The sequence below is a fragment of the Sminthopsis crassicaudata genome, chromosome 4 (assembly GCF_048593235.1).
Source record: "Sminthopsis crassicaudata isolate SCR6 chromosome 4, ASM4859323v1, whole genome shotgun sequence".
In the NCBI taxonomy this organism is placed as follows: Eukaryota; Metazoa; Chordata; class Mammalia; order Dasyuromorphia; family Dasyuridae; genus Sminthopsis; species Sminthopsis crassicaudata.
In genome coordinates this window covers 296,914,150-296,941,286 of record NC_133620.1, presented here as the reverse complement: position 1 = coordinate 296,941,286, position 27,137 = coordinate 296,914,150, and the positions used below count along the sequence as shown (strand labels likewise).

Here is a 27,137-nt window from a genome sequence, read left to right as displayed (position 1 = left end):
CAACAAAATTGTCTTGGATCATTGTATCGCTGAGAATAACTAATTCATTCACAGTTGATCATTATATAATATTGCTGTTAATATATATAATGTTCTCCTGGTTTACTCATTTCATTTTGCATCATTAAGTTTTCTCAAGTTTTTCCTAAAGCATCTTGCTCATCATTTTTTATAAGACAATAATTTACTATCACAATCATAAACCACAACTTGTTCAATTATTCTCCAATTAATGGGCATCCTCTCAAGTTCCAATTCTTTACCAACACAAAAAGAGCCAGTGTAAATATTTTGTACATATAGGACCTTTTCATTTTTTCTTTGATTTCTTTGGAGTACAAACTTAATAATCAATATTGCTGGGTCAAAGAGGGTGCAAATTTTTCATCTTTTTTGGGCATAGTTTAAAATTGTCTCCAAAATAGCTGTCATTTCCCTTTCCTGTCGCATTAGCCAATTTGACAAATGTGAGGTAGTAACTCAGAGTTACTCTAATTTGCATTTCTCTTATGAAAAGTGATTTAGAATATTTTTCCATATCACTATAGCTTTGATTTGTTCTTCTGAAAACGACTTGTTCATACGCTTTATTAATTGGGGAATACTTGTAAACTTATAAATTTGATTTATTTTCCCCATTGAGAAATGAGTTCTTTATCAGAGAAACTTGCTGTAAAAAAATTCCCTCAGTATTCTGCTTTTCTTCTTAGCTGCAGTAGTTTTGTTTTTTAATTTGATGTAATAAAATTATTCACTTTAGATCCCATAATGCTCCTCTATTGTTTCCCTTATCCATAAATCTGACACATAAATATTCCATGCTCCCCTAACTTGCTTATTTCACCCTTCATGTCTAAATAATTTACCCATTTTGACCTTTTCTCAGTATATAGTGAATCACTGTTTCCATACTTAGTTTACACAAAGTTTGGAGTCAGAAGACAAATAGATCATGATACAGAAAAGGAGACTGAAGGTATTAGAAAATACTAGTTAAAACAAAGCTGGTACCAAAAATGAAGGAAGGAGAGACTATTCAAGAGTATAAATATACAGTAGTGTCAAAAGCTTCCAAGAAGACAAATAGAAAGGCAGAAAAATGGCAATATTCAGTAGGTAATCTATTCTGCAATGCTTCATCTAAATGATATAAGGATAGTGAAGACACTCCTGTAGCTCACTTCCTGGCTAATGACATCAGAGATAATTCTATAAATCCTTAGGACTTCTCTCTTTGCTTGTGTCACTTTTTATTCTCTCTTTTCAGATGAGGGAAATCAGAGGCAATGGCTTTCTGAATTTCAAAATGCCAAGAAATTGAGTCTAAGAGTCTGACATTGCTGAAGTTCAGTCCATGCTAGGTTTTGCAGTCAGTCTTCAAAACTTAACTTCAGAGATGCAATATTTATATGTGAATTTGGTAGAAATAATTCCATAAAGAAATTGTGTTAAGTCTGAACTTGTTCTCCCTAGGATCAACATAGCATACAATAGAAGTGTTCCCCTGAGGAGGTGGGTAGAAATGTTTGCTCTTTTTTTTTTTTTTTTTTTAATCTTCAAAGTTAACATCCCTTTGTAAAAGCTTTAAAAAGATATCATAAAGGAATTCAAATGGCCATTAAAACAAGTCCACCAAGATCATTAGACCATACAGCATCCTTTTACTTTTGAGGACAATTTCCCTCTCACTTAGAGAATTGACCAATAGAGGATCAATCCTCTATAAACTTGAGAACTGATCCCCTATGATTATGATCTTTGAGTATGGATCTCCAGGTACAGAGGATTAGGTAGAGGAGAGAGAAGGGCCTTCCATTAGATAGTCAAAAAGCTGGTTCACATCAAGTAGAGCATGCTCTTGACAAGACCCTCACTGCCCAATTTCTCCCCTTAATAAGAGAATGAATTTCTGTTTGAAGCTACTGTGACATGAGCTAGATTGTTATGAACAACAACAGGTATGCCTGTTTGTCAGGACTTGTGAAAGGGAGTAATGGAGTAAATTTGGAACAGTAGGCTAGAGTCAGTTTGCCAAAATTTTTTGTATATAATTGTAAAATTTGTTACGCTAGAGGCAACAAGGAATCATTGTAACATATTGATCAGATCTCTGTACCACCTTAGCAGCTGTAGGATGAACTGGAAAGAGAAGAGATTTGAGGCAGGGAAACAAATCAGAAAATTATTTCAGTAACCCAGGTAAGAAATGATGAGGGACTAGAGTGGTTAAGGTGTGAATAAAAAGGATTGATGTTGCAGAAATAAAAAAATCAAGACTTGGCAAGTGATTGAGGATTGGGGGGGGGGGGAAGGAGTTGAAGTTGAGAAAAGTGACTTCAACACGCTAATCCCCTAATCTTAGTTCAACCCCCTCAATCATTATCGTAGCTCCATATTCCATATTCCATCTTTCCAAGTTCCATATTCTGAGTTCCACCACTCCTCTCTCAATTCCAGATTATTACGCCTCATTTCAGTGATAATTATCACTATACAAAGGCAGCAATGAATAGTTATTAAAGACAGTCCAGCTTCTGATGAATACTGTCTTGACCTCTGGGCGCAGTCCCAATCTGTTTCAGTGCTGTACAATTCTCATATGTTGCAGAATTAAATATTGTCATCTTATTAGATATAAAAATCTGCGTTGGTAGAAGAAATTTGCTTAATTAAGATGATTTTGAAAAAAATGTGACACCGAGCCCTCAGTTTTTCAGCCTTCACACTTCTCTAAGTAGTACACTACCTCCACCAACCTCAGTATCCCCCATCCAATATCCCAGAAGGTTATTGTATCTCACTGCTTTAATTCGCACACCCTAGAGTTGTGATTGTCAGCCGCTCCAATCTCAGAGAAACATCTCACCTCAACAAGTTATATTTTTAAGGGTTTTAAAGTACTTTATCTCATAATTTTGAAGCTGCAGCAGTGTCAGTATCCCCTCCTTCTCGGGTCCTTAGATTATCCCCAATTTGTCCAATATACATATTGCGTGACCATAGTTATTAGCACATTAGATTGTGAGCTCCCAGGAGCTGGAAATGTGGGGTGAACGTATCCGGACCCCTTAGCGCAGTGCGTGGCACAACAGTAGGTGCTTAATAAATGTTTGCTCCCTGATTGATCAATAGATGGCATTTGCGCTTCGTGCCCTTCCATTTTCTACCTCGCCCAATCCAGTCGAAAAGGTCCTCCGTCTTCATGGCTCCTGCGCCACACGCGCTGCTATGGGATACCCTTTCCCCCATTCCACTCCACACCAAACCTTTCCAATTAAGCACCAGATAGCTTTCTTTTCTAGGAACTTTATGCCTTATCCCATCCCTTTGCTCCCGCCAAGATACCCTCACTCGCCTATTCTCCCCTCCTAGCCGCGCCTGCGCTGATCTTGTGGCACTTGGTACCCGTGACATCACGGAAAAATTCAGCTGAGTACTGGTAAACAAGTGGCCGCGTGAGGCGCCCTGCACGTGTCTCTTCCAGCTCCTTCCAAAGATGGCCAATGAGAATAGTCTAGGGGCGGGATCTTCTCACGCGGCTTGGGACGAGGTAAGCCAAATAAATTTTCATTTGCCAATGACCATTGAGAAAGTAAAAAGTACGCGATTTCCGGTCGGGAAACTAGCAATCAATGTGAGGCGGGGTGGGGCCCGAGAGCACGTGGAGTATCCGCGCTCGGCTTCTTCGGGACCAATGAGGAAACGGCGGGGACTGACAGGACCCAATAGGAGACGTGCGTGGACGGACACAGGGGGCGGTCCAGCGGCACGCGGATCGGGGCATGGGTCGGGCGCGCCCAGACCAATGAGCACGTCCAGGGCGTGGCGTCCGGGCAGAGGGGCGGTGCTATCCCGCGCGGGCTCGGTAGGGGGCTGCTCTTGGTGGAACCGACCTGGACCCTTAAAGAGAAAGAGTATTGTGTGCTTGAGCCCAGACCCTGGATCTTCGGAAACCCGGATCTCTGCTGAAAACTGGGGAGCGGTGAGTGGGGACGGGCCAGCGGGTGCGAAGAGGGAGGCAGGTTGATTGTGAACGCGTCCTTCTTTTAACAGTCGCCGGGGCTTAAGCCATCCAGGGGAGGGAGAAACTGAGGTACAAAGTAATTGAGTGTCTTGTACCGACAGCCCCAGGATCAAGATTTTCAGCCTCTTGCCAATGGGCGACCTTGTTTCCGAGGGGAAGCAATGGAAACCTGAGGTGTGCGTGCGTGGGTGTATCCGTGTGTGCGGTGGTATGTTGATCCATCTCTGCGGTGAGCTTTCTCACGGGTCGGGGGCAGCGACCATTAGACTGTGTGATAATGTGGAGCACTGTCCAGCGGGGGGCGGGAGGAGGCTGTACCGCAAGACACTCCGACCCCCAGCATCGTGAAACTGGGCATCATGAAGCTTCGGGTCAGTGGGGGAAGATGGGATAAACAAACAGGAAATTAATTCTGTAATTCACGGCTAAATGTGATGGGGCATGAGAGATAAGAGCAAAGCACAAAGATAGGAAAAATCATTCTTGTTAGGTTTGGGGAAACTTCTAGGAGTAGGTGAAGTTTCATGATAAGAGTATTAGCAGCACAACTCTTCCCCGTAAAAATTATAATTATCGTTGTATGGGATGTGGTGATTCAGATGCATGGTCGTCATTTGGAGGAATTGGAAAAGTGTTGTCTGTTGCTAGAGGTAGAGGCATAGAGGGTTTGGATTGGCCTGTGAACCAGACAAAAGAATGAGAAAAGTAGATATTTAGGGAACAGAAGTGTCTTGTATCGTCTGAGCAGGCTAGTTTCTTCAGCATCAGGACAGAGTTTGTGATAATCATATAGTTGATTTATGTAGCCTTTGAGGTTTATAAATGTAAATTATCTCAGCTGATAAAATGAGATCTTTGTAAGGCACTTTGTAGTCTTTGCAGATCACTGTATAAATGCTAGCTATTATTATCACAAGGACCTTTTGGGAATAGATGTTATAGAAAATATCATTCTCATTTTATAGACGATGAATCTGAAGTTGAGACATTATGATTTTCCTATATGACAGAATTCAAGCCAAGGTATCTTCTGACTCCTAAGTCTAGTACTAAGTGTGTGTGTACATTTAGTATGCAGTGGAGCAAGTTGAAACATGGAAACTGAAAAATGGAAAAGCATGCTATTTTACTACTAAATTTGGGACAATTGGAGATGAACTCATGAAATGCATAAACCCAATATTGATGGATTCTAATATCCAAGCTTATAGGGACTGGAATAAAATCGGCTTCTTGAGGAAATATCTGTCTTAGATTTGGAGCTGTTTGGGTTAATCTCAGGATCGTTGAGCCAAATGAGAAAAATAGAGATATATGAGAGACATGATTGGAAAACACAAAGGAAATTCTTTTTCAGATTAAATAACTATTTTTTAACCTCAATTCCTTTGTTATGGGATTAGGAGAATTTGGGGGGGAAAGGTAATCATAAAATCAATATTCTGCCTATAAGTAGAAATTAAAATATTTCAGCCCTGTTTTCCCCATTTTACAGATCAGAAAATAGGCCTATCGAAAGTAAGTCACATAGCTAATTTTTGGCAGAACTATGGCTAAAAAAGCTGAGTTTTGACTCCTAAGCCAGTAAGCTACTTTGCTTTTGGAAGAAATGATGCTCTGAAGATCCCAGGACCTGTTTGAGCATCCATTGAGGAGGGTAACACTCATATCAGTATATAGAAAATTATAATAGTGTTGGATTCCAGATAAAGGAAGATAATGCTTATAGATGTGAAGAAGAGATTGAATAGTTTAGCTCCTGAATAGAGTGGAGTCTGATAGAAGGGAGCAGGCAATTTCTTGGGTTTTTTCAGAGGCTGGTAAAAGAACTGGATGCTAAAGGGCCAGATTACTGAGTTTGGGGAAGGATAGAACAACAGGCTGGGAGGTACTGGATACCTGGGTTCCAGGAATGAGGCCAAAAATTAGGAATATACTAGAATTACATATTAGTGAGTGACATCTCTCACGGGCACTAGAGTTGAGAATCTTTGTCAAAGAGTGTTAGATATGGAACAGGACTAAAAGCAGAGTAGGGAACTCCTTTTTGGATGTACCCTAGGAATGAAATTCTTATTGTTGCTACCTTTATATAAATATAATAAAGAAACTTTGAGGGACTTTGATCAAGGTGGTATCTAAGCCCCAAATGTCCTAATTTTCCCCTCTTCCTGGAAACCCTTCTCACTCCTCCCCCCCCCCCTTAACCCAGCCACATTCCCAACTATTGTGTTCTTTCAAGTACTTAATTACTATCAGTTCTTACCTAATGCTGCCTGCTGTCAAATCTCTCCTCCATAGGGGCCCAGCTCACTTCTAGTGAGAATATTATATGATCCTTTGAACCTTCTCGTAGATTTCTTTAGTTACTGTCTGCCCTGTGCTGTGGTTTTCTTATTTTGTACCTATACCTTTGTACTGTATTGCAAGGGGGAGGGGGGAGAAATTAGAAGATAAGGAATTAAAAATATTTGTTAGCCTTATAGGACTCAGATTTCCACACCTTTGCTTTTTATGGCTATGTGAGCAAATTTGGGGTACAATTAAGAGACTGTGATGGTAGAACTTGAAAGTCTGGAGCTAATATGGTTAATTGTGGGAGGAAAAGAATTGATGATTGGGTCTTGTAGCTGACCATCCATTCCCCCTCAATTCTGTGTCTCTAGGAACATCTGGCTTTGGGACAGGAAGAGGGTGGGGGTAGGAAGGGGGTGAAGACTGAGCCAGGACTGGACGGTTGCATGTCCTAGGCTGCCTGCCAAAAGAACAAGATGTTCTCATTGCTCTGGCCACCGCCCTCCTACTGGCTGCCTCCCAAACCACTGCTTCACCAGGCTTCCAGGCTCCCTGCCCCACATTCTCCAAGCTACTTTGCCCCGCCTTTAGCCTGCCTTCTTCCTCTGCTTTGACGTCACTCCTTTACCTGCTCCTTCTCCTTCCATTGACGGCAGCAGGACTCTGTTACTGTGGGAACAGTGCGACTGAATAGAAGTAAACTGGTCAGTGGGGAGGGAGTGTGGAGGATAAAGAGAGAGGTAGAGAAGGGGAAAGGAATAGGCATTTATATAATGCCTACTATGTGCTGGATGAGGGTGGAATGATTCCACCCAGTCTGGAAGGAGTAGTATTCCTAAAAGCAAGGTTCCAGAAAAGAGCTAAGATGGAGAGGGCTAAAGATCCTGATTGGGAGAGAAATACCTGCGACTTAAGAGAAGAGGACTTAATAAAGAAGAACAATAGGGGAAGTGTATGTTTTGGGCTACAGGGAATTTTTTTTTTTAATAATTTAAAAAGAAATCTGAGTTCCCTTTGTTCCCTTCTGATTCACAAGGTTATTTCATAACTTAAAAGATCTCAAGCCTCCCTCATTCTTCCTCTCCCCACCCCATTATAAAAAGGAGACTATTATTAAGGAAAGCTCAGCACATGTGACAGGGAGGGATTGATGCACCCCATGCCTAGTTATTTCAGCAGTTCTAGAGTCTTCTCCACATATGGCTATGTTTCCGGGAAGGGGGTGGCGGAGCTTTCAGTCCTTAAAAACAACTTTCCTCAAACTTGTGCTCATACTTCCCTTCCCATCTCTTAACCTCCATTTCTCATAACCTTCCAAATCCTGCATATTCTTAGTACCTAGATATTTTTAAAAACATATTTTCTGTTTCTAGCATCCAGATTTCTGATTAATTCTTTTCATTGGGTTTTAGTTTCTTCTTTTTTGTTGCTTTAGGAACCTAAAAGTATATTGCCACTGGCTTTCTCACTTTTTTTTTAATTAAATTTTATTGATATCTTTTTGTTTCCAATGTGTTTTGTTTCCCTTTTCCCCCTCCCAGAGAGCCATTCCATATGGCAAAGAATATTTTTAATAAAAGGAAGGAAAGAAAAAAAAGACAAATAAGCAAACCAATACATTTTAAAACAAATCTGTAAAGATGGCTATGAGTGCTTTTTCCCCTCCCTGGTTATTTCCAGATCCCATTCACTTCTCCCCCCTCCAGGGTCCCTTTTGGCATATCTCAAGTCTTGTTCTTAACCTCCCAGTCTTCTCAGCCTTCCTGTGGTATCCAAGAGAATCAGAAAAGAGAAGTCACTGAATAGGCAGCTGGAGAGACCTTTTTTTCTGATTGGTCATTGGGACACTTTGCCTTTCTTAATGGAGGTGGAGAGCATCTTTTGCCACTAAATTCTAATGGGTTTTAGGTGCTACCCTCATTGTTCACCTTTCCTCCTTCCCCCACATACATCAAATCCTGATTGGTTCTAGTTGCCCTTTTCTATTCCTGATTGTCTCCAGATGCCCCTTACATTATATCTTCTCTGCTCACAGCAAGCACACCTGAGTGGAGATGATTCAGGGGTCTTAGCCAGGATTACCTCATTGCCCCAGGCCTGTCCCAGTTCACTATCCCCAGGCATCTGAAGGGCTTGAAGTTCACATTTCTGATAGGGTATGGAATCATTAACAAGACAAGGGATGTATTCTCCCCTATACTATCCTGAATCAGTATCTTATCCTTTCTGATTCTGAATCTCTACTCCTCTTCCTTTTGATCTTTTTAAAGAATCAGATTGTCTAGCTAATCTTGCAAAGCTATGATCATTTACACATACTCACCATTCTTCTTGGCCTTGCTTTATAAAAACATATATTATCCTAATGTACTGACTGGGCCCTTTCGCCCAAGTGCCAGCACCCAAGTCCACGTGCAGCCCCGTGTGTGTAACAGCCCTGACCTCAGTGGGGGTGGCTGACCAACCAGGCACTTGCCGGGATCCTCAGCCAATCAGAGGTAGGGCTTGTGCATCAGCAGGCTGGAAGCCAATGACGGCCAGTGCCTGTCATTATGCAACCCGCCTCTCTGCTTTTAGAGAAGTTCTCCTTTCCGAGGCAGCGGAAAGGACTTGGCAAATAGGGGCACTAGAGATTAGATCCACCCAACAGCACTCTTGTATCCTGCCTCAGAGCCTCTATTCCCAGGCTGCTTCCTTGATCCTCTGAGAATCCAGGGTTTCAACTTTACAAGTAAGTCTTGTTTTTTTCTCTTTTCTGAACCACTAGATATTCTCTCCCCTCCCCCATCTCTGGCAAGCTTCCTTTCAGCTTCCTTTTCCCCCCACCAGAACTTAATGCATGACTGAACTGTATCAAGTTGCCCTCAGCTACTCCCTCCAACACTCTGCTACCCTTCTGATTCTGACAGTCCCCTAAGTGTTCTTGCTAGACACTTAAGATCATATTGATTGCTCTCTAGCACTAGTTTTTAACAGTTACAACTGCTTTCTTCAGAAATCTAGTCTCTTAATCTTATCTTCTTGATGCCTCCCACCCCACTCCCCACTTCCATCATTTTCTCAATGACCCGTGTTACCTGTAGGAACTCCATTTTATCCCAGGCTCACAGCTGTCTTTATGAGAGGTCCAACTTTTCTTAGGATCCTCAGAAGTAGTATTCCTTCACTGTATTCTTTCCTTTCTGCTCCCTGGCTTTATTACCACAGCAGGAACTCCCTTTGGCAGTTTTTCCCCCATCCCTGGCCCAGTGCCTGTTGTGATGTCAGCTGAGGCTGAGGTTAGAACATCCCGTTCCCAGACCTAGTTCTTGCTGTTGGCTGCAGCCTTCTTCCTTCTCCTGGCTCTGGTTTAGAAAATACTTGGTTGAGAAAGAAACATGTTTAGGAGACAAAAAGGGACGGAGGGAGGGAGTCTAGACAGACAAATGGACATTTGCTATGTTGCTCCCTACTCCAGACTTAGATGTTAGTGTCTTGCTTTTAGAAGAGCAAAGAAAAGGAAAAGGGAAATCTGTAGGGGCTAAAGACATAGAAGCTGAATTCCTAGGAAATGGGGAGAAGAAAATAGCCACCAACTATATGGTTATTTGGGGTTGTGAATCTTGTGGAGGAGGGGATAGGGTATCAGGTAGCAACTGAAGCCTCTATCCTGTCCCTTTCACTCTTCTCCACTCCTCTCTCCCCTCCATTATTTCTGCTTTTTAGCAACTCAGGCATATCAGTTCCTACTCCTCATTTGAAATGGTGTTAAACTGAGGTGATATGGGAGGGAAAGATTGTGTGCAAGGTCCATTCCTGTTCCCTAGGGTCCCTAGGCTGGATTTGGATCACATCTCCCACTCATATTTCTATTCCTACACATGTTTGCAGCAGGCACATGGATTGAAGTGTGATTCCCCTTCTACCTCACCAAAGGGAAGAAAAGAAGAAAAAGCAATCATCCTATTCTTCCTCCTCCCTTCCCTCTTCCATGCCTTCTTCTGGGCTTCTGGGTTTCTCCAGCAACCACTGAGCTCAGTCACTGACGTAAGAGCTACAGGAGCGCTTTTAGCTGAAATATGTGGCTGGTATAGTAAGCGCATGTGCAGTGGAGGTGGGCCCTCCTCCAGCCCCACCCCCAATCTCTTTTCCTCTCCCTAGATAAAATTAGCCCATGAATCCTAAATATAGGAGCTATTCTCCCAGTGTCACTCCCTTTGAAATAAAGGTGTATTCTTCTCTACTTACAAAGTCAGTACCTTAATGACAATAGAGGGGAGATGTTCACATTCAATTCCCTCATCTGTGCCAGACTTGCTGTCTCAGAAAACTCTGGAGAAGGATCACAGATCTAGAACTGGAAGGGACTTCAGTAATAGATTAATCCAACTTCCTCATTTGATAAATGAGAAAACTGAGACCTAAGGAGGTTAAATAACTTGTCTTAAGCAAGTACTGTGGCTGCTATCTGTTTAATGTGGCAGACAAGATAGATACAAGATATAGGCAGAGTAGATGGAAGGCAGGAGGTGAGAGGGATAGGCCTCCCTCTGAAAGTGGGATTTGAGCTGAGACTTGGAGTAGGTGAGAGAAACTTAAGTGTTGAAAAAGAAGGAGGGACAACAAGTGCAAAGCCTAGTGCACTTATCAGGTCAATGTGACTGGATCATCAGGACGGGTAACAAAGAAGGCAGGAAGGAAACTTTGTAGAGTTTTACATGTTGAACAGATAATTTTATATTTTGGGGGGAGTTTCTGGGGCTTGGGAGTGTGGCAGGATGATAGGGTCAGACCTATGTTTTAAAAGAATCACTTTGGAGGCTGAATGGAAGGTGGATTGAAGTGGGGAGACTCAAGACAATTGAATAGTCCAGAGGAGCAGTCATGAGAAGGGAAAACCCATGAGAGAGATTGTAAAAATTAAAACATGATTTAGTAACAGATTGGATAAATCCAGAATGATTGTGAGGATTGTGGTTTTTTCCTTGTAAAGTGGAAGTTGGAAAGAAGAAGAATTTGGGGATAAATAGAAGTCATCTATGTTTGGACATGTTAAATTTGAGATGCCTGGGAAGCATCTAGTTCAGGATGTCCAAAAGACAGTAGATGGCTGGAGTTTAGGAAAGAGACTCATTCTGGATATGTGGATCTGGGAATCATCCACATAGAGAGGATAACTGAACCTTTGGGAATTGATGAGATCCCTAGCAGATAGTATGTATACTATCTTGGGAGGACATCTGTGATTAGCAGGAGTGACCTAGATCAATCTTTAGCAGAGGAGACTGAGGAGGAGTGGTTGGAGAGGTTGGAGAGGTTGGAGAAGAACCAAGGGAAAACCATATCAGGAAAACCTGGAGGAGAAAAGGGCATCATCATTGAAAATAGAAGCAGAAAGGTGAAGAAGGAAGATGTGTTATTCATTAAGGCAGTTAAGAGGTCACAAGTGTCAGAGGTGAGGATCTGAACCCAATTCTTATAACTCCAAAGCCATTTTCTGCTGTGCATATTGACTCCTTTAACCTACCGGTTTTCAGCTTCCCTTCCTTATCTTCCTATAGTTTCAGTCTGTTCTAGAATAAAGTTTTTCAAACATTAATGGAAATCAGGTGGGAATGAATGTCACATTTGTATAGTACTTTAAGGTTCACATAATTAATTATAGATAGTATAATCTTTTTTGGAATTTTATATGCATATATATATATATAATAGTTGTATTATACTAGATTGTACTAGATTTGGAGTTACTTGGGTTCAAATATCAGCTCTGTTTACTGTCTGTGTAATTTTCAGCAAATTGTCTAGACTCTTCCATTTCCTTATCTATAAAAATAGGATATTGAATTAGCAGTCTAAGATTTCTTCTTAGCTCTAAAGTCTATGATCTATGATGAATATATTCATGTTTAGAGAAGAATTTTTCCTGGAGTCCAGAGCAGGATCTGTTGAATATACCATTTAAGAAAATAACATCAGAGAGGGAAGAGTTAAGAGCTTTGGCCCAGGTTCATTGAGGGGAATAAACACTTTGAGACTTTTGGGTACTTGTGTGGCCTGAGGGCAGCTACCCCAAGTTGGAAGTTTGCCTAGGTTTATGTGGGAAGAGTAATCAGCCACCAGAGTAGAGGTGGAGCAGAAAAAAAAAACAAGTGCTAGAGGATGAGAATCCTTCTTTCTCTTCTTCTTTTCCCCTTCTTTCTCCATCCTCCAGGTTCCAGCAGTGATCCCTCCCCACAGTCCTCACTGACTTCACCTTTTGCCACTTCTTCCCTCCCTTCTTACTGACCAAGGCAACTCCTGGCCTTAAGGGCCTTATTGTATTCCCTCAAAGTGGCCTCTCCCCCTTCACTGATTTTCTCCCCCTGTTCTCCCCATGGTACCACCATGAATGGCGCTATTGAGGGAGGCAGTGGGGCAGGGGGTCCAGGCCCTGGGCTTGGTGAAGGGTTTGATTCAAGGGGATCCCAATCCCCTGGGCCCCCCGAACACAGACCCTGCCCTGGTCCTGGCCTAGCAGATGATACAGATGCAAACAGCAATGGTTCAAGTGGCAATGAATCCAATGGACCAGAATCCCAGGGTACCTCCCAGCATAGTTCTCACAGCTCCTCTTCTGACCATGGGAAGGACTCTGCCCTGCTGGAGACAACAGAGAGCAGCAAGAGGTAAGAAAAAGGATAATGGGGTGATGGAACCTAAGAATAAGGAGAGATGTGAATAATAGATATGGAAATTGTATAAGGGTCTATCTAGGGGCTTGAAAGAATCAAGGAAACTTAGGAAAATGGGAATCAGATGGTTTGGGATGAGGAACCTGGTCTTTGTGTTAATAGGTTCCAAACCCACTTACTGTGTGATGATGAGGTGCTAAACACTTTTATTTTTATGGTCTCTATTTTTCCGTAGCACCAACTCTCAGAGCCCATCTCCTCCGAGCAGTTCCATTGCTTACAGCCTTTTAAGTGCCAGCTCTGAGCAGGATAACCCATCAACCAGTGGCTGCAGGTAACAATGGGATAGGAGTTGAACATTTGCCGGGAGGAAGAGCTGTTTGTGTGTGGGGTGTGATATGGCTGGGGTTGTGTATTATACCTTCTGGAGGTGCAGGGTGTCTAATTCCTGGTAATTGATATGTTTTGTTCCCTCTACCATTTTTTCCCCTGTAGCAGTGAGCAGTCAGCCCGGGCACGAACACAGAAGGAGCTGATGACCGCCCTCCGAGAACTAAAACGTAGACTTCCACCAGAACGCCGAGGAAAGGGTCGATCAGGAACTTTGGCCACCCTGCAATATGCACTTGCCTGTGTTAAACAAGTACAGGGTAAGCTACAATTTAGAACTAATGAGGTTAGATTGTAGAGAAGCAAATGAATTGGCAAAGAGACCAGGGCCTTGGAAGGAATTAGGAGACATAAAGGGAAGAGGGAGAATGAACTTAAGAGGGACTGAGGAGTAGAAAGAGGTTGGATGCAGGGGACAAGGGAATCAACAGCTAAGCTAGGTGTAGAGGCCAGCAGGATTCAAAGGAACAGTGCCTGACACATAGTAAATACTATATAAATGTTAGTTGTTACTATGATGATTCTAATGGAAAGGAAGCACTCCTGAACTGGACCCTACCCCCTCTGCAGCCAATCAAGATTACTACCAGCAGTGGAAGTTAGAAGAAGGGCAATCTTGTTCCATGGACATGTCCAGCTATACATTGGAGGAGTTAGAACACATCACATCTGAGTATACTCTCCGAAATCAGGTCAGCTATCTAGTCTTTTTTCTTTCTTCCCTTTCCTTCTTCTTCTTTTTTCTTACAGTCTGTTTCTCCCTCCCCTAGCTCTGACTTTAGTTTCTTCTTCTTCCCTTCACCTTTCTACCTTCTTTGTCTTGATTTTCCCTTCCTCACACATTTTTGGTACCTACCTCTCCAGTGTCTTGCTATAAAGTGGGGATGATAACAGTACCTATTTCCCAGGGTTGTTATGAAAATCAAAAGAGATGATATTGGTACAGTGCTTAGCATGGTATCTGGTACAAAATAGCTTGTTTCCTCCCTCTTCCATTTCCTTCTCTCCACCCTCTCAGATCTCTTTTTCTTTTCTCTTTAGCTCCTTATTCTTCCTTCCCTAACATTTTCTTCCCCTGGCAATATTCTATTGATGACTGAACTGGCCAGCTTCTGACCTCAGCCTTTTTTGTTTTTACTCTTTTCTCCTCAGGATACTTTCTCTGTAGCTGTCTCTTTTCTCACTGGCCGGATTGTCTACATTTCGGATCAGGCAGCTGTTCTTTTGCACTGTAAGAGAGAAGTCTTCCGGGGTGCGCGGTTCTCAGAGCTGTTGGCCCCCCAGGATGTAGGTGTCTTCTATGGCTCCACTGCCCCATCTCGCCTACCCACGTGGGGTTCCCGGGCCTCTGCTGGTGAGGACTGGGGAAATCTTGGAGGTGGGGCCAGTGTGAGATATGAAATAAAATAGAGCAAAGGCAAGAAACCATAGAAGGAATGAGAGTGAATAGACTTTGAGATTTCAGTTTCTGTGTCTTTGGAGATCTCCTAGTTAAGGGAAGTGGCCTGGGAGTTGTAGGCATGGTTACACTGACTCTACTTCACTGTCTCTCCCCAGGTTCAGGCCCCATGGATTTCACACAGGAGAAATCAGTCTTCTGCAGGATCAGGTAAGTTGAAGAAAAGAACAGCACAATGTGCAGATCAGAAAGACAGCAGAAGGGCTATTTATTCAGTAATTTTTTGTCTTTGCCTTAGATATCCTCTTCATTTCTGTCTCTTGGTTTCAAGGGTCATGAGCTTGTGGTCTGAAGTGATTGGGTGGATAAGGGAAAGAAGGTATCCATTCATTTTCCCTGTTCCTCCTGTGACCCTTCTTGTTTCATACTTCCCCCAAACCAGGGGTGGCCCAGATCAGGAACCAAGTCCCCGCTACCAGCCATTTCGACTGACCCCCTATGTAACTAAGATCCAGCTCTCAGATGGAGCCCCAGTGCAACCATGCTGTCTCCTAATTGCTGAACGAATTCATTCTGGCTATGAGGGTAAGTAGAAAGGAATTCTGAGGGGGTGAACCCGGAAGAGAAAGGGTCAGAGAGAACAGAGAAATCTAGAAAGAATGAGGTCTAAGAGATTCACTTATGGATAACAAAAGAAAATGCCTCAGACTTCTAACTTAAAAGGAATCTTTGAAAGGCAGGGAATTTGACTCCCATTAGTTTTTTTTTCCTTAAGAATCATTCAAATTCTGCATTAGAAATGAGGTTTCTCTAATCTTTCCTCCCTCACTCATTTAACTCAGTGACCTTGGGAAGATCTCATACATATCCTCTTGTGTCCTGATGACCTCATCCCTGCAAAGAAAGATAATAAGGCCTTTCTAGCTTCGGTACAGAATTGGACTAGATAATCCCTTGAATTATTTTCTAGTTCTAAAATGTGATTCTAGGAGAGAGCTGGGGCTAGAGGAAATGATGGGAGTAGAAAGGCTAGAGTTGTTCGGTAAGAAAGGTTGGTGGTGGAGTAATTGCCAGAAAAGACTCCAGATGATGATCACTCCTGTCTTTTCCAGCTCCCAGAATTCCCCCAGACAAGAGGATCTTCACTACACGTCACACACCCAGCTGTCTTTTCCAAGATGTAGATGAAAGGTAAAGTCCAAGGGGGAAGATTCTTTTTTTTTTTTTTTTTTTTTTTAATGATGTTTTATTTTTCCCAATTATATGTAAAATAGTTTTCATCATTTTTTATAAGATTTTTAATTCCAATTTTTTCTCCCATCTCCCTCCCTTCTTTGCCATCTCCTCAGGATGGCGAGCAATTTGATATAGTGCCAAGATTTTGTAAAATATATGAGATTAGAATGATAATGAAACATCCTGAGGCTAAATAGGACTGAACCATGGGATACCTGGATATATGGAAAATCAGGGGATTCAGAGCAAAAGCCTTGGGGACTGAGATCCCTTTCATTGTTACCTCACCTTCTAGGGCTGCCCCATTGCTGGGATACTTGCCTCAGGACCTTTTGGGGGCACCAGTGCTCCTTTTCTTGCATCCTGAAGACCGACCTCTCATGTTGGCAATCCACAAAAAAAGTAAGTCCCCAAAATGGGCTGTCCTTTTCTTTTATTTAGTCTTTGCCCTTTGATGTGTACCTCTCTACTTTTTCTTCTTTTCTCTCTTCCAGCAGTTCTTTTCCCTCCACATCTCTGCCTCTGACATGCCTTTTCCCCCTGTACTATATATAGCCCTCAGTTAACTCTGCTTCCTTTATCATTTCCACCAACCTAATTTCCCTCTTCATCATCCTACAGTTTTGCAGCTATCAGGTCAACCTTTTGACCACTCCCCTATCCGCTTCTGTGCCCGAAATGGAGAATATGTCACCATGGACACCAGTTGGGCTGGCTTTGTCCATCCCTGGAGCCGAAAAGTGGCCTTTGTTTTGGGTAGACACAAAGTTCGAACGTGAGTATCTATCCTATTAGGGTAAAAAATTGATGAAGTAGGGAGAGAGAGGGAAGAGAGCTGAAGGGGATAATCTAGGATAATCCAAAAATTTAAGCATACTTGGAGAATTTGGGAAACAAGTGGTGAGAAATGGACTTGAGCTCTTCTCCACCTTCTAGCTTCACAATCTCTTTACTCCTCTTTGTCCTTCATACTTTCTAAATCTACTCTCCATCTTCACAACTAGTTAGTATTCCTCACTGCTTCCTCAGGCTGTTTTCTGTGCTCTAGCCTCACTTTCTCCCCTTCAAAAGCTGGGCCTTTAGTTTACCAATTCAACTTTATAATGACTTTTCTTGAATGTCTTGTTGTTCTGTTACCCTATATTCCTTTCTGTTTGCCAATCCTGAATAATTCTTCTCACCTGAACTTTCTGCATTTGGTCCTTCCTTCTTATTTCTATGCTGTTTCATTAATCTCAGCAGCTCAACTGAATTCAACTTTAATTTGATATAATATGTGTCATGACTTAGTTCTTTGTATCCAGCCCATATCTCTTTTCTGAACCTCAAACTTGCTTTATTAATATACATATTGTACATCTCTACCTGAAACTCCTCCAAGGCATTTACAACTTAACATGTCAAAAATAACACTTTTTATCTTTCCCTTATCTTTCCCTTAATCTATCCTTCCTCCTAATTTCCATATTCTGTCAAAGATCATTCTTAGTCTAGGAGTCATCTTTAATTTTGTTTTCTTACTTCCTTTTACTTCACATCTAATCATTTACTAAGTGTTTTTGATTCTACTTGTACAGTATTTCTTGTATCCATCACCTTTTCTTGACTTATATTACAACCACCCTATTTCAGACCTTCCTAATTGATTTCCATGTTTCCAAATACCATAAGGTCTTTTACATACTGTATTGCTTTTTTCCCCCACAATAACTGCACATTCCCTTCACATTCTCTGTATATTGGCCAAAATACTTGTTCTGTAGACATAACATTCCATCTCCTAGCTCCGTGTTCAGACTATCCCTCTTATCTGGAATCTAATCATTCCTCATATTTGCTTGTCATTGTGTGTGAGTATGGGTGTATGGTGGTTGTGCATGTGTGTGTATTTATCTGCAAACTTGTGCTTCCCCCAGTAGATTGATTTTCTGCTTATTCTTCCCCAGGGCTCCCCTAAATGAGGATGTATTCACTCCCCCAGCTCCTGTCCCAATCTCCACCAGAGCTATGGATCCAGATATCCAGGAGCTCTCAGAACAGATCCACCGACTATTGCTACAGGTGAGAGGAAATTGATAGAATTATAATGGAAAGGTTACAACAAGCTTAGACACCTCCCTGCCCTGGCTTTGGAAATTTTAAGCTTGCTCATTTCTTTCCTTTTTTTTTTTTTTCCTTTCCCAGCCTGTCCACAGTGTGAGTTCCACAGGAATGTGTGGATTAGGCCCTCCAACCTCTCCAGGTGCCTTTTTAAGCCCTGGCTCATCTAGTGACAGCAATGGTGGAGATATTGATCATCCTGGGCCCCCTGTTCCAGTGAGTGCCCTCTTTGTTCCTACCTCAGTGATGATGATGGTGATGATTATTTTTTTCCATTTTAAAAAATTGTTTTCTTTTTTTTCTGGTTAATTTTTAAATTTAAATTACATTAATTTTAAAAAATATATACATTTCTTTATGAATCATTTTGGGAGAGAAAAATCAGAATAAAATGAAAAAAAGCATGAGAAAAAAACAAAAAAAAGAAAAAAATAAATATAATGTGTTGACTAATGTAGAGACTTATCAGTCTCTATGATGATGGTAATGATGATAGTAATAAAGTAATCGGTATTACCATTTTTCTTAGGACACTCCTTTCTGGACTCTGGTCTTACTCTTTTTTCACCAACTACCTTTCTTTGGCTACCTGTCCTGTGCCAGTCTTCTCTCAACAATATATTTTTTCTTGATCTACCCCAAATAATCCCAGTTCTATGGCTCTCCCCTCCAGGTGACATTCCAACAGATCTGTAAAGATGTGCATCTTGTGAAGCACCAAGGGCAGCAACTTTTCATTGATTCTCGGTCCCAACCCAACTGGCCTCCATGCTCAGGTGAGAAAATGGCTAGGCCTGATAGAATGGGGCACAGAAACCAAAGAAGGACAGTATCCAGGAAACAGTCACACCTACCATAATTTTCTACTTTTGCTCTTCCCAGCCCTAGATACTTTCAAGAACAAGGACTTCCTCTGCAAACCCTTGGAACCAGCCCCTGCACTGAGCCAGGTTCGGTCTCAGGTCAATACTGTCCCTGAGGATTCAGAGAGAAAAGAGCCATCCAGTTGTTCCTACCAGCAAATTAATTGCCTGGACAGCATCATCCGGTATGATATTACATCTCTTAGTACTTCTAACTCCCTAGGATAATTTATCTTTTCCTGTCCTCATCTCTCACTCTTCTCATCTTTATATCGTTCTATTGAATTGTTGATGTACCATATTTCCTCCCTCACCCTCCCATCACACAATTTAAGCTTCATTTTCTCTTCTATCTCCTTAGTTACCTGGAGAGCTGTAATGTTCCCAACACAGTGAAAAGGAAATGTGCCTCTTCCTCCTACACAGCATCCTCCACCTCTGATGATGACCGACAGAAGGCTGGGCAGGGTTCTGGAGTGCCCAAAAAAGGTAAAGAAGCCATATACCTCAGCTTTGTCTTTCTCCAGTTCCCTAATCATTCTTTTTCTTCCCCCAGCCACTCCTTTCTTGGGATCCTCCTCTCTACTTAGTTCTCTGTATTTTCTTTTTCCATTTTCCCCTAACCCTACCCACCCATCCTGTTTAGTTCTTGACTCCATGCCCATTTTCTTCCCCTTTTCCTAGAAGCACATTCTCTGATCTGTGGCCTTCCCCCCCAATTCTTTTCCTTGCTCCTTCTCCTGGCTTCCCTTTCTGCTCTTTGATACTGTTTTCTTTCTGTGTGGTCTGCTTTTCTTCCCTTTCCCATATATTAACGCCTCCAAACCTTTTGGTAGTTTCTCTATATTTCCTTTTGGGGATCAGCTCTCTAGTTCCTTATTGTCCTTTTCTATTAATGTATTTTCCTTTCCTATATCTACTTTCATTCCACTGCACCTCCTAACTGGTGCTTGTCTTTCTGTACAGATCCACCAGAAGAGCTGTCTCGGGAGGGGGCCCCCCTCCAGAAGGAGCCAGTGGTGGGAGGCCCACTGACCCCGCTTACCCTTGCCAATAAGGCGGAGAGTGTGGTATCCATCACAAGTCAGTGTAGCTTCAGCTCTACTATCGTCCATGTAGGAGACAAGAAGCCCCCGGAGTCGGGTATGGGGGGTGTGGGGTATTGAAGGGGGTGGGCTAGAGCCATGGATTGGCTGGGCAAGTTCTAGGTTTTGATGCTTTTGGAATGGCCCTTCTGTTTTTCCTCTTTCACCCTCGTGTGTTCTGATAATCTGTAATATAATTCTGGATTGATTTATTGAGATGGAGATTTTTTAGGGTTTGATTGGCATTTCCCCCAAACTACCTGCCTTTTTTGAACCTCCCAGTTGATTCTCGTTCTTTTTTTAAAAAATTATACCTTTTATTTTCAAAATAGAAGAATAATTTTTGACATTCACTCCTACAAAACCCTATGTTATAATTTTTTCCTTCCTTTCTCCTTACCCCCTCCCCCATTTGGCAAGTGATCCAATATATGTTAAACATGTGCAATTCCTCTATACATATTTCCACAAATATGCTGCACAAGAAAAATCAGATCAAAAAGGGAAAAAATGAGAAATAAAACTAAATACAAGCAAACAATAGCAAAAAGAGTAAAAATATTATGTTATGGTCCACATTCAGTTCTCACCGTTCCTCTCTTTGGGTACAGATGGCTTACTTCTTGATCCTCATTTCTTACTTTCTTCCAGTCAATTTAAAGGGTTTCTCTTTCCTCTTCTCAGTCCCAGAACTTAACCCTGTATTTACTACAGCTTCTTATCTGTGGTCTAATCTCTGCCCATTTTGTTTACTGTTCTCTTTTTTCATGAATTTATTATTCATTCAAACTATGGGGATAGATTTCTATCAGGGACATCAAAGATTAGAGAAATAATGGTGGCTAGAACTGGACCCCTCCATTGTTGACTCTGGGGGGGGGGAATATACATATATATATATATATATATATATGCATATTATATATATATATATATATATAACCTGATAATGAGATGGAAGAAGTGATACCTAAGGAGACATTCTCAATAGGATAAAAACTACCAGAATGAACTAGAATAGTATTTTTTTCTAGAGATCTCTGCAGGGGGAAAAATACTATACAGATTCATTGGCTCACATATAATCACTAAAAACACTCAGACTAAAAATTTTGGGTAAAAAAGGAGCTAGGATAATAACTTGGAAAGGAATAAGGAGGATGGGCAGAAGTGAGGACATTTAAGAAATGAAAGGGTAAAATCAGAATGATAAATTAATGTGTGGGGCATAAATTTTGTTCTAATTCTTCTCCTCTACTTCTTTTTGACCTTTTACAGATATTATCATGATGGAAGAATTGCCTGGCTTGACCTCTGGTCCAGCTCCCAGTCCAACAATGGCTATTCCTGACCCCATTCCTGATGCCTACCGCCCTGTGGGACTGACCAAAGCAGTACTGTCACTTCATACACAGAAGGAGGAGCAGGCTTTCCTCACCCGATTTCGGGATCTCAGCAGACTCCGTGTGTTTGATACCCCTTCTGTAGGACCATCACCCTCTATCAATCGAGGTAATTTCATCCCTAGGCCTCTCCCTACTACCAGCTCTTGAATTTTTCCCAGAAAAAGGAGATATCTAACATGGTCATGTTATTTGTAGAGTCTTCAGTCCTAAGAAACATTAGGTCTAATATAACTTCGTGTTTATGAATTAAAAAATGAGACAGAGTAAGCCCAGAATAAGAAGAAAGTAGGAGGAGAAGACAGAACCCTAACTTGAGAGAGAGGTTTGAGGAAAGAGAGCAATCCCACTCCCTGTCCCTCTCCTGCTTTTTCCACTTAGAGAGCAAGGCTGCAATAGAAGATGATGGAAGAATTTTTATTAGTAGAGGAAAATCTAAAAAAGTATCAGTGTTCTCTTGGTTTTGTCTTTCCATGTTTTTCTAAAATCAATCACTTCATCATTTCTTTTGGCACAATTTGGATTTCTTCATCAAAAAATTGCCTTGACTGTTTATCAACTTGGAAATGATTCATATTATTATAAATTTGACAAACTTCTCTGTATATTTGAAATATGAGACCTTTGTCTGGGAAACTACAAAATCTTTCCTACATTATGTGCTTTCCTTTTAGTTTTGGATATATTGATTTTATTTGTATAAAAACTTTTCAATTTGATGTAATCAAAATTATCCATTTAAAATGGCTGAACAAATTTTGCTATGTGATTGTGATGGAATACTACTATGCTATAAGAAATGATATGCTTTCAAAAATACCTGGAAAGACTTTCATGAGCTGATGCAAAGTGAAATGTACCATGTACAAAGTAACAGCAATTTTGTAAGATGATCAGCTCTAAATGACTTAGCTATTCTCATCAATGGAGTGATCCAAAAGAACTCTGCAGGACTTAATGATGAAAAATGCTACCCATACCCCGATAGAGAATCAATAGTGTTTGAATACAGACTGAAGCATATTTTATTTTTCTTGAGGGTTTTTTTTTTTTTTTTGCTGTTTTCTTTTACAATATGGATAAAATGGAAATATTTTGTATGACTACACATGTGTAACCTATACTGAATTGCTTGTCTTCTCAGTAAGGAGAGTGGGGAGGAAGGGAGGGAGAGAATTTGGAACTGAGAGTTTTAAAAATGAATGTTAAAATTGCTTTTATATGTAACTGGGGAAAAATAAAATTCTAAATAAAATTTTTAAAAATAAAAAAAATATCTATTTTACTCCCCACAATTATTTTTAATGAATCCCTTTTTATACCTCTCTTCCCTGCCTTCTGTCACTTTTCTCCTGAAGCCTTCTTCTAATTCAGCCCCTCATTTTCCTAGAACTGTTCCCTTCATCCATCTTACTTAGAAAGTGATGCTTCTTTCAGTCTTTCCCAGCTTGTGTCTCAATTGCTTTTTTGTGACTCCACAATGTCAGACCAGTGACAGTGAGTTATAGAAGAAAAAACACTGAACTTTAAGCCAGGAGACCAGTATTCACATATTGATCCCAATATTAATTAGTTGTGAAACCTAGGGAAGAACATTTAATCCCTTTTAGCCTCAGTTTTTTCATCTGTAAAGCTTTGAAGTTCCAACTCCACAGAACTATTATGAAGAAAGTTTGTTGTAAGCCATCAAATGTTGCATGAATGAATTGTCATTGTGATGGTAGTCATGGTATAGGGGGCATTTACCAGAAGAAGCATCAAGTCCACTAACCACACTCTCTCTTGCCTTTTCACAGGCTGCTGCCATGGTTCCACTCCTCCTGGTCGCCGCCACCATGGCAAATCAAAAGCCAAACGTTCAAGGCACCACCAGCTTCCTCTGACTGAAGCCTCTGACTATACCTCTCATCCTACCCCAACACCTCTGACCACTCCATGGCCCTCTCAACCTGCCCTACCCACATCTGCTGCTTTCCCAACAGTAGTGCAAACCTACCCTCTTCCCATTTTTTCAACCAGAGGTTGCCCCCAACCATCAGCTTCTACCCCATCTCTTTCGCCCTTTTCTTCCCCCTTAGTAACTCCTATGGTAGCCTTGGTCCTACCTAACTATTTGTTCCCTTCTACCCCAACTAGTTACTCATCTGGGGTTCCTCAGGCTCTATCAGATAGGCCTCTCACTCCTGTACCCTGTTCACCTTCCCCCACTTTACCTCCTATGCCAACCAGCTCTCCCCAATGCCCTGATTCACCCCTGTTCAACTCACAGTGCAGTTCCCCACTCCAGTTGAATTTGCTGCAGCTTGAAGAGACTACTCGGGGGGAAAGGGGAACAACAATTTGTGAGCCTGGGAACAATTCCAGGCCACCCCCTCCAGGAGAGGAGGCTGCACAGCCAGAGACTGGACTGGTAAGTTTCTTCAGTTCCCCCCAGACTTTTCTCTTTGCCATATAGCCTTCTAATGTTTTCATCTCCCTGCTGGGTCTTTGTATCTATATGTTACCATTATCTTTCAGTTAATATTCCTTTTCTAATCTTGTCTTCACACACACACACACACACACACACACACACACACACAGCACATCCTGCTTCTCACACCCTGCCTCTCTCTTTTCTTTTCTCTCCTATTTCTGTTTTTTTTTATTCCTTCAACTTTTCTGCTTAGCCTGAGAATCTGGAGGAAGCAGACTTTAGAATATCAATTCCTCAGTTTGGATTGTTGATCTTTTTGTCCATATATCCCCAATGCCACAGTGTTGCTTAATACATACTTCTTGAATTTGAAGTTGACTTGTTTCCTCACTAAGTTTGGGCCTCTAATTCCTGGTCCTCTCCCCATACCTGCCTAGGTGGAGATGAATGAATCCTCTAATCAGGATGCACTGTCAGGCTCCAGTGACCTGTTGGAGCTACTGCTCCAGGAGGACTCCAGATCTGGTACTGGCTCAGCTGCATCCGGCTCCCTGGCTTCTGGCTCTGGCTCCCGTGGTGGAAGCACCTCAGCCAGCATCACCCGTGAGTGCTGGGGCCTTCTTTTCCTAAGAACCATTTTGTGGGTGGGGGGCTGATTCTGGCTCCCCACCCACATCCTTTTACTTCCCTGAAGTTCTTTTTTCTTTCTCTCAAAACTGGAAGATATGACTTCTCTTTTTTTCTCCCCCTTTTCCTTAGGAAGCAGCCAGAGTAGCCACACCAGCAAGTACTTTGGGAGTATCGACTCCTCTGAAGCTGAAGCATCAACAGCTCAGGTTGGGGTGGACCCAGGGACAGGACCTGGGGAGCAGGTCATTAAGTATGTTCTGCAAGATCCCATCTGGTTACTCATGGCTAATGCTGACCATAGGGTCATGATGACTTATCAAGTGCCCTCCAGGTAAGAAACCTGATTAGGGCGAAAGGAGGAAGGGAAGAGTCAGTTTCAGAAGGAGGAGTTGAGGAGACTGATTATAAAATAAGAAGAGGGAAAAGTTAGAGAGTGTGGAGGGCAGTCATGTGGAGTTTTGTGTTAAAAAAAGTTGATTTGGTCTTAAGGGGAGGAGACATCCTAAATACTGGAAGATGTGAACAAATCTGACTTCTAGACCTACACGTGCAACCTTACTCTGTCCTTTCTCATCTTTGCAGGGACACAGCTTCAGTGCTGCAACAGGATCGAGAGAGGCTCCGCGCCATGCAAAAGCAACAACCTCGGTTTTCAGAAGAGCAGCGTAGGGAACTGGGTGCTGTGCATGCCTGGGTACGGAAGGGTCAGCTGCCCCAAGCCCTGGATGTGATGGTGAGAAAGAGGGATTACAGCAAAAGCACAAGAAGGTCTCAGGGAAATGGAGTAACACCTCTGGAAGTGGGAAGTGAAGGAGACTAGTGGGAGAGGGTAGGGGACATCCTGACCCTGTCTTCTTTCCTCCTCAGGCTTGTGTAGATTGTGGTAGCAGCACCCCAGGTCCCCAGTATCCAGATGACACACTTTTCCCTGAGCTGGATGGATTGGGGCTAGAGCCAATGGAGGAGGATGGGGGTGGGGCCTCCCCAGACACAGCCATGGATGAAGAGGAACAAGGTGGGGAGCTATCTACTTTGGAATTACCTGCTCCAACAACTACCAGCTAAAGTGTCATCTTGGGATCACAGAGATTCCTGGTCTTATTCTGTCATTGAAATAGGGGAAAGAACAAATGAAAAGCATCATGCTCAAGACATCAACCAATTCCAACTTTGAGATTTGCTTCTGCCTTTCAGGCAGCCAGGGAGAGGTACCCCTGAATGTCAACCCTTTCTAATTGAACAATCACAATTCTGTCTCTTCCTTAGGGACAACTGAGGGTAAGCAGGTGGGACTTCTTAGGGACCAGCCAGAAGTAGAAGACTCCCTCTTCATCCTATTGACAATTCCACCAACAAAAGAATATATTCTATTCAAAGAGTAGAATATCTTTTTAAATTCCCACTGAGCAGGAACACAGAGTGTTGCTTCAGGTGTGAGAACTCTGACAATACTTATTAGGGAACTCTCCCTTTGTCTTTTCCTCAAAGGCCTGATTCTTTCTCTACCCCATCCCCCCACTCTTGGCATGGAAGGGGAGAGGTTGAGTGTCAGGGAACGAATATCTGAGGCCCTGGCAGGACCCAGGTAGCCGGATCATTAGCTCTTTTGGGTTGGGGAGAGAAGACTATGGGTCCCTGGTGCTGCCGCCCCTTAGGGTGGGACCCACGTTTCTTCAGCTCCCCTTATTGATATTTTTGTGTTTTTGATAGTCATGTCTGTCTCTTTTGATATAAAACAGAAAATCTGTAACTAGACATTGTGGCATGAAGTCTGTTGGAAATAGGGCTGTTATCACTTTGTTGTCCTCAATTCAATTTGACAATAATCTACCAGGCATATAATTCAAAATAATTGAATTGGGGGAGGGATATGTGCAGGGTTACACCAATCCTAGGTTAGCTAGGAGTTGTGGAGTTTACATTTGCATAGAGACAAAATTAATTAGCTGAGAGGAGGAGCACAATATGTAAACAGACTGAACTCTAAATCCTAACATTCACAGATTGCTGAAATTGGAGAGGTCCTGAGATTCTTCTGATTTTTCCCTCCCCTTTTTTTAATGGAAGAAACGAGAGAGAATGATTTGCTCAAGACTGTACAGCTAATAAGGGGCAGAAATGAAACTACATCCTCCATCTTAATCCAGTGTCCTCACTTCACTGACACCCGGTTACACTAAGCACAAACACTCAGGCATCTAGGAGCTGGTCTACTTGCTCTGCTTCTGGTAGAATAAGTAAATGGGAGACTAACCACAGCATAATTGCAAGCAACAAGAGGCTGGTGAGGAGGCCTGTTCTCAAGGAGCCTCCTACCCTCTTTTTCTAACAGAATCTGGACTCTCAGGTTTAACATCCTTCACACTTTCCTCAGACCCCAGAAGCCAGGGTGCAGCTCCCCATTGTGAGGTGGGGAAGGCTCCCAGATTTATAGGTTTATTAATCACTTCAACGCTGTTTCACCTTTTTTCTCTGAACACAAGAACATGAAAACCACTAATTACCCTTGCTTGACACCACCATCATCATCCACATCCTCAGAACTGACCAAGCCTGCCAATTATGGAGAGGAATGGGGTAGGCTTTGGAAGGATTATTGGATTCTGCCCCAAAAAATGTGTGCGTGCGTGTTTGTGTGTGTGT

The 27,137-nt window shown here is 42.1% G+C and overlaps 1 protein-coding gene and 1 long non-coding RNA gene across 12 annotated transcripts; one reads left to right on the top strand and one right to left on the bottom strand.

Moving 5' to 3' along the window:
* Positions 1-3,842: 3,842 nt before the first annotated feature.
* Positions 3,843-27,137, top strand: PER1 (period circadian regulator 1). Of its 11 annotated transcripts, none has more exons than XM_074311882.1 (24): positions 3,869-3,982; positions 4,126-4,232; positions 12,819-12,966; positions 13,208-13,306; positions 13,468-13,622; positions 13,933-14,054; positions 14,515-14,716; positions 14,920-14,971; positions 15,204-15,346; positions 15,874-15,952; positions 16,293-16,399; positions 16,619-16,772; positions 17,944-18,058; positions 18,182-18,313; positions 18,771-18,873; positions 18,980-19,145; positions 19,322-19,449; positions 19,927-20,103; positions 21,324-21,557; positions 23,245-23,858; positions 24,302-24,467; positions 24,624-24,825; positions 25,077-25,227; positions 25,362-26,289. In XM_074311882.1, the coding sequence occupies exons 2-24, from the start codon at positions 4,157-4,159 to the stop codon at positions 25,557-25,559; spliced, it is 3,723 nt and encodes a 1,240-aa protein (XP_074167983.1). In that variant the 5' UTR covers positions 3,869-3,982; positions 4,126-4,156; the 3' UTR covers positions 25,560-26,289. The 11 variants fall into 11 exon arrangements, with proteins under 11 accessions (XP_074167977.1, XP_074167983.1, XP_074167980.1 ...); XM_074311879.1 differs by having other exon boundaries at positions 4,126-4,253; XM_074311875.1 differs by having other exon boundaries at positions 3,930-3,982; positions 12,513-12,966.
* On the bottom strand, positions 4,493-9,490 carry LOC141566800 (uncharacterized). Its single transcript, XR_012489387.1, has 2 exons — positions 9,397-9,490; positions 4,493-4,701 (listed from the first exon to the last, which is right to left on the bottom strand). It is a non-coding gene; the product is annotated as an uncharacterized LOC141566800 (long non-coding RNA).

What these genes read in the sequence shown, in the direction of transcription:
- PER1 (XM_074311876.1), top strand. Translation starts at nt 12,686, where the DNA reads ATGAATGGCGCTATTGAGGGAGGCAGTGGGGCAGGGGGTCCAGGCCCT. An exon ending in AGTATACTCTCCGAAATCAG is followed by an intron (nt 14,055 to 14,514) that starts GTCAGCTATCTA and finishes TTTTCTCCTCAG; the next exon opens with GATACTTTCTCTGTAGCTGT. An exon ending in TCAGTCTTCTGCAGGATCAG is followed by an intron (nt 14,972 to 15,203) that starts GTAAGTTGAAGA and finishes CCCCCAAACCAG; the next exon opens with GGGTGGCCCAGATCAGGAAC.